This window comes from Microcebus murinus, chromosome 10 (assembly GCF_040939455.1).
Source record: "Microcebus murinus isolate Inina chromosome 10, M.murinus_Inina_mat1.0, whole genome shotgun sequence".
NCBI classification, from domain to species: domain Eukaryota; kingdom Metazoa; phylum Chordata; class Mammalia; order Primates; family Cheirogaleidae; genus Microcebus; species Microcebus murinus.
Genome location: NC_134113.1, coordinates 70,325,267 through 70,332,233, shown reverse-complemented (window position 1 = coordinate 70,332,233; position 6,967 = coordinate 70,325,267). Strand labels below are relative to the sequence as shown.

General features: G+C 43.0%; 1 protein-coding gene across 4 annotated transcripts in view; it reads left to right on the top strand.

The window, feature by feature from the left end:
• The first annotated feature begins 677 nt into the window (after positions 1-677).
• The window catches only part of SAXO6 (stabilizer of axonemal microtubules 6), a 29,821-nt gene continuing 23,531 nt past the window's right edge, over positions 678-6,967 (top strand). For 2 of the 4 annotated variants that reach the window (XM_012782421.3, XM_012782419.3), the window contains exons 1-3: positions 1,052-1,196; positions 2,178-2,292; positions 5,656-6,026. In XM_012782421.3, coding sequence (XP_012637875.2) covers positions 1,179-1,196; positions 2,178-2,292; positions 5,656-6,026 — 504 coding nt within the window. In that variant the 5' untranslated portion in view covers positions 1,052-1,178. The other 2 variants (XM_012782420.3, XM_012782422.3) reach the window with 2 other exon arrangements.

The following is a 6,967-nucleotide window of genomic DNA, read 5'->3' as shown; positions in this document are numbered from 1 at the left end:
CCTGGAAGAAGCCTGGCAGCATTCCATTCAGACATCTGCCCTTTGATCATCCCATTTTCCTCTTTACTTAGTGTGGTCCTTCTGTCTTCAAGGCTGAATCTGAAATTTCCTCCTGAGGCTTTTTCTAATCATTCCTACCCTAGAAGGATGACTCCCTGCTCCCTTATTATTTACACCTCTCATTTGGAAATTTAGCACGTTATGCTATTATTTAATAAATATTTAAAATATGCACTTCTTTTTCTAAGTATATCAGAGAACTATCTGGAAAATTTCTTTCCTAATTCTCAGAATCGGCATGGTGTTCTGCAAGAAATATTTATCGATTATGATGGCAATAGTCTATTAAAATCAGATGGAATTTTATTTTTAAAAAAGGTTTGGAAGTTGAGACTCCAGAGCATGTTGAATAAATGTTTTTCTAATCTAAGTGCTGTATGTACATCTATTTGGGGAGAGGGTGGAGATTATGGGAGGAAGAACATCACTGGAGGAAGATAGCAGTTTGTCTTTCGAGAAACAATAACTTTTTTTTGAAACCTGCCAAAGCTATATTTATGTTGTGGCCTACCCCTGTTGATATGACAGTAACTAGTGCAATGTGACTGTCGGTTGTAGGAGCTGAGATTCAGCAGAGTAGACCTGAACACACAAAACATTCGGTTCTGTGATACATTTTGGAATGAAGAACACACGTTCGCGTTTCATGATGTCAGGAGCCTGGGCCCAGCGCGCCGCGGGCGAATCGGCCAGCACACAGATCCATTGTTGCGCAGGAGCCGGCGACACGGGGACCCATCCATCGCTCACAGGATGAAGCTCCCGCGGGCCCCCGCCCACCCAGGTTCCGGCAGCCTCATTGGCCGGCCTTCCGCCCGCCATCTCTCTTAGCCCTCTGGATTTGGCACAGGAGGTGGGCGGCCTCCTTTAGGGCACTGATTGGTCGAATTGTAATGACGGTAAGGGACTTTGAGAGCCTCGATTGGTTCTTAGGCTCAAAATGGGCGGGGAAAGGCCGAGCGGCGGGGCTCAAGGAGGGAGGTGCGGAGTGCGCCGGCGCGTAGTCGGGGACGCCAGGCCGAGGCTTTTGCCAGGGAACCGACTGTTGTCGCCCCGCCCCTTCGGGGCTTTCTGTCCCGTTAACTGTCGGAGTGGCGGGGGCTTCAGCGCCGGGCGACATGCCGGTGCGCTTCAAGGTGAGGCCGGGGTCCACGGGCCCAAAGGCGGCTGAGGGGAGTCGCGGCGCGGGGTGCGGGGGCCTCGCTGGCTTTGTGCGCGGTACCCCTCGGCCCGGCAGGAGCTGCCAGCCCCGACCCCGCCTGCCGCGGCCCCAGAGGATGTTCGCCTCCCTAGACCTACCTTCCTCTCCGTTCATGCTCATTTCCGAGTTCCCGTGTGTCAGAGAGTTAGATAGTATGGAGATAGGTTTATTTGGGGGGACTCCGAGGAGTGGAGATGGGAGAAGGGCGCTTATAATGGAAACTAAAAGCGACTTCAGATTGGGATACCTGTGGCCCATTTCGTTAGCATCGAACCCCCCCCTTCCCTTTCTCACTTTAAGGCGTGTGTGTCATTTAAAGGCTTGAGAAATGGGGTTCTTAGCAAAGACAGGGTATAAGAACAACACATTTTTCGTAGTTGTGCATTTGTTGTAGAGTTTGTTAACAATTCCAGGTAACTGAACTGGTTGGTAGCTGTCAGGTGGCACCCTGCAGCATAACGGGTGACCACAGCTGACTCTTACTCTTTTAACTTAAAGGCTTGTATCCAGAATGGGAGGGGAGTTTGTCCTTCTTTGGTTAACTGTACCAAAATATCAAAAGGTACTAGACATAATACATAATATTGTGTGCTTGGTGAGAACTTGGGATAAATCTGTAGTGATGAGAATTTAGATTGTCACTGTTTATCAGACATGAGCTTATGCTTTGGACTCTGACACCCAGCAAAAGTGTAACCTGGGATTCCTGGTAGCATCTGCCTCCAGTGGTGGTTAGGATTAAAGGATATAACACGTGTGAACTGCTTAGCACAGGGCTAGGTAAACATGAGCTCTTATTAAGGAGCTTGTGTGTGTTTAATTATCAGTCTTAAGATTTTCAACTCTCTTTAAAAATGTCTGCTTTAATACAACATTCATTAAATGCATTATACACAAAGTGTATTTTTCATTACAGGGGCTGAGTGAATACCAGAGGAACTTTCTGTGGAAAAAGTCTTATTTGCCGGAGTCCTGTAATTCCTCTGTAGGGCGAAAGTACCCATGGGCTGGACTTAGATCAGATGAAATAGGTAAGTTGAGCAAACTCAATAGCCATTGTAACTTGAGTAAAACTTGGGACTAAGTTTGCAAAATGATTTATTAAAAATTCAGTTGGCCTGGTTAACTTGTTCATTTATTTAACAAATATTGCAGGTTTACTGTGGACCAGGATCATTCCCAGCTGCTGGGGATATACTCCCGAGCCAGACAAAATCCCTTAATTGTGAAGAGAAACAGTAAACCATTAAATCAATAAATGAACAAGGGGATTTCAGGTTTTTATATAAAATTGTAGGGAAGTGTGATAGATAACATGGGGGAGGGATTGATTAGAGGGGGAAAAAAACTGTAGATGGTTAGGAAAGGCTCTTTTGAGGAGGTGTTATTTGAGCTGAGGACCTAAAAGCTGATAGGGGGCAGGCCTGGGGAAGAGGACTCCCAAGGTCTTAAGGAAGGGAAGCTTAGATTAAGTAGCTTGTCCCAGGTTCACAATAAGTGGCAGAACCATGATTTGAAATCAAGTCTGTTTTGTTCACAGCCCACGATTTCAGAGGTCCTGTCATGTTCTTGTCATCACACATGCTTCCTCCCTATATCACAGGGAAGTTAGAGTCCTGGGTCAAGCCTTCCCAGAGCATGGTAGAAGAGAAAACAGACAGACTGACTTCCTTGTACCTGCTCGTTTAATTCTCCTTCACTAGAACATTAGATCTTGGAGAGCAGGGCTCTGTCTTATCCACCTCCTTGTCCTACCTAGTATCTAATAGAGGGCTTTGGAACACTCTACTGCTTATCCAAACTAAGTTTTGAATGAATGTATAAACCTGAGTTTGAATCCACAATAGCTGTGTGACCTTGGGCAAATTGAGCCTGTTTTGTCCAGTGGGATTTTAGGAAGCTTATTGCACAGGATTGATGGGAGGGATTAAATAAATGTTGCCTGTTAAGGGCTTGTTGCATATACACAGATAAGTGCTTGGTGCCCCACATGTGACGTGTGTGTGAGAGTGCTTGACGTGTGGTATGTAAGTCCTTCCAGTGTTAGATGTTTGAAGCCAGTGAAAGGAAAGACTTATGGATAGGGTGCCCAGCCTGGAGAGTTAGGAAGATGAGGAGAGAGTTTCTAGGATTAGGTTTGGAGAACAAAGGGAACTGTGGGCTAGAGTGGGTGCTTCCTCTGAAGTCACAGGATCCTTCACTTAGGGCTTGGCTTTAGAGACTGTGTGTCCCTGCTTCTCAGGTAGGGTGCCGGCAGCACCCCTCTGCTCATAATCTTCTTTTTCCAAATTACCAGATATTCCACATACCTAATTGAGGCACCATTAGATGAAGGATCCAAAATAAATCTCTTATGTGTAGATACTCTCCTGAGGGCTAGGAGGGGTATTATAACACTGGGGAATTGGTTAAGCCAGGTAGTTGCCCCCATAACATTTCAGCTTAGATCAGCTACATTTGAGGGAAGGGTGACAGAATGAGACCATGGAAGGAAAACCACTTTGGAGCATGGGACATTATGAAGGAAGGGATGGTCTAGTGGAGGAATGTTAGTGGGGAATTTTAGGCAAGGGAAGGAACAGATCAAGAACTCCAGGATGTTCAGAAAGGAGGTGGGATATTAGCAAGGAACAAGAGCAGTTATACCCAGGATTGGCTGGACAGTCTTTTATCAAAGTGTCTTTTTTCCCTGGGGATTTGTTGGTACTGGGAGACAAGGGCAGACCGCTTGAGAATCGTCCTCTTTCGTTTTGCTCTTCTCCCAGAAACCTGGCTCTGTGTTAAAGCAGAGAGCAGTCTAAGCAGTGATCTTCAAGCTTTTTTACTAGAAGAATTTAGAAAAATATTGTACCCTCCTCTCACATTTTTAAATTGATGTTTAATATTTTTATCATAAGTTTTTATGAATAGTTTTGAAGGGTGTCATTTCTGGCATATTGAATATTGTATGTTTTACATATGTTTTGTTAAAACTTTGGAGCTGCCAACTTAGCTCATTCCATTTATGGAAAACATTCATCATATGATTGGCAAAGTCAGCCTTCATTGGCAAACTAACCAGCCAAATTAGAATTATTTTCTGTGAGAAAAAAGTCTAAGTTTATCTTCCAATTCAAATGTGTTAATATGCACTTCATGTGACATCCCTCACACCTGAATTTCGATACTAAGATAGGTGAAAGGAAATGTGGAGGTATATGAGATAAGGCGCTGTTCCTTTGTTATTTCTAATCTCTGCCTTCTTTGCTTTGCTGTCAAATATTCTCCCTCAGGAATTATGCTTTCTTGGATTGTCCCTTTTTTTTTAGTTCCCCATCTGTGAGATTTTGTTGTACCTTGTGATAACTGGAGTAAGTTTCAGGCTGGTTGAAAGGTCTCTTTCTTTTGTAAAAGAAAAGGGAAGAGGGAGATTCTGAAGGGGGTGGTGGAAAATGGAACTGCAGATGGCAGATGCAGCTCTCAGGCAGAAAGGTCAGTGTCAGGCAAGAGCACATATGGAGTTGAGGATCTGGGAAAGCTGTCCATTTCTGTTTACCCCCCACCCCCCAACGTCTTTGTGTGCCTCCCGGGACATAAACACCAGTTTGAAGACCACTGGTCTAGGGAAGCCTTGTCAGGGTGGGAACTGAGGGTTCTATGGCCACAACATCTGTGATGGAGGATGCTTGATTTTCTGTCTACCTTCCTTTCCCTTCTGGTCTTAATCTTCCTTCCTCACCCTGCATCAGTCTTTCTATTTAAAGAATAGCTCCAAACTAGGGCAGTATCTCAGTGGCTGACATTCTACAGAGCTCCTCTTACTTTGGTAGAAGGTTAAGTTTTTGGACATTTGCTTTCCAGACAGAAATATAGAGAAATTGTATCTTAGCTCTTGTTAAAAGGGCTCATTCTTTTTAATTCTCAGGAAATCAAGGCAGATGTAGAACCAAGATCCAGCATAAAGACATCTCATCCCTTCTCTTCTTGGTCTGCCCTGCATAAGAGAAGCTTTGTGAAAAGTTCCAAAATTTGACAGTACCAGGGCCCATTGTTCTGTTAAGTAGCACAGGAAAAGTAATCAGAAACGGAGGCAGCATGTGCTGCCTGGCTTGCCAGGTCCATCACGTTGCAATTCTAGTGACTTTTGTTAGGATAACTTGAACATTGTGACCCCAATTTTTAATTTTTTGTTATGATCAAATTTTTAATTTTTAAATGCAAAATTAAATATTTTATGTTGAAAAACTGTACTTATTTTCTATACTGTAATCTGAAGGATATTTTGTATATGTATATAGATATATGTATCTTAACTGAATTTTAAATTCCTTTTCTCCTCTCATGGGTGTTATTAAAAGTTGTCTTTATAACTTTTTGCTTTGGTAGCTGTTATTTTTGTATGTTGTACTTTGTAGGGATCACAAAAGAGCCAGGTTTTATTTCAAAAAGAAGAGTCCCTTACCATGACCCACAGATTTCGAACTCTCTTAAGTGGAATGGAGCTATCTCGGAGAAAGTTGTGGCTGTAGCACCACAGCCTGAAGCCCTGGAAACACCAAAATCACAAGAGGAAGAACAAAAAGATGTTACCCAAGGAAGAGTTCTCTCACTAGAAGCCTCCAGGGTTCCCAAAAGAACCAGATCCCATTCTACAGACTCAAGACCTGAAGGGACTTCAGATGTTTTAGAAAATAATAAGGATGTAATACCAAACCATACACCAGTTAATGCAAATGTGGAATTGGATCATTCTACCAAGATTCCTTCAGAAAATGTAGATAATGGGGTAGGCATATTTATTATATTTCTTTTCAAAAGCATAGAATTCTGTGTAGGTTTCATCATCATTTCAGTAATACTACATTTTGTGTTTAAAATGTTTCCATTGTTTTCTTGTCTAATATCTGTAGAATAGTTGATATGAAGCTATTGACTTTAGTTATGGCATATTCTAAATGTTCTGTTTTGTTCTGGTTATACTAAGATATCCCTTCATTGGGTGGATCCTCTGCATCTGGATTTTATTCATCATATATCAACATCTGAGTCCTAAGGGAGAGATCAAGTTGAGACAGAGAAGCAGAGTAGGCCATTACTTCTGGCAGGAGTGCTGAGCTGACTTCTGCCTAGCTCTTTTTCAATTTCTTATTGTGTACCAGCAAGAAACAAACAGAATCTCAGTTGACAGAATGCAAAAGGAAGGAGAGTTCTGGCTGGCTTTCAGAGATCTTGCAATTCTGTTCTCTTATGTCGCAGCTGGCCTGCAGCAGGTTCCTGCGAGCACATAAGCAGAGGCTGCAGGGACCTGTGCACAGATTTCGCTGCCTCTACATTTCTTTCTCCATTCCACTGTCTTGTTCACATTTCATGTGCACCACTGACTGGAACCCCAGAAAGGCATTTTGGAGTGTTGGAGAAGGATTCGTGGCTTGTTGAGAAAGCCAGGGGGTGCAGGGGAATCAAGGAAGGTGATGTGAGTCTGGTGGGCAGGGGAAGGGGTGTCCACAGAAGCAATATGCAGATAAGACAAAGTGCTGTAATTTTCTGGTAATATATTTAATTATGAATGATAAGAGACTGAGAGATGTTATCTTTTCCTGGGATGTGTAACAATCCCTTGCTAGAAAGGAATTTTAAATAGACACCTTAAGAAGATTATAAGTTGAAAATAGTTTGCTGTATAACAATATGCATATAGTTAACAATACTGTAATGTACACTTAAAAT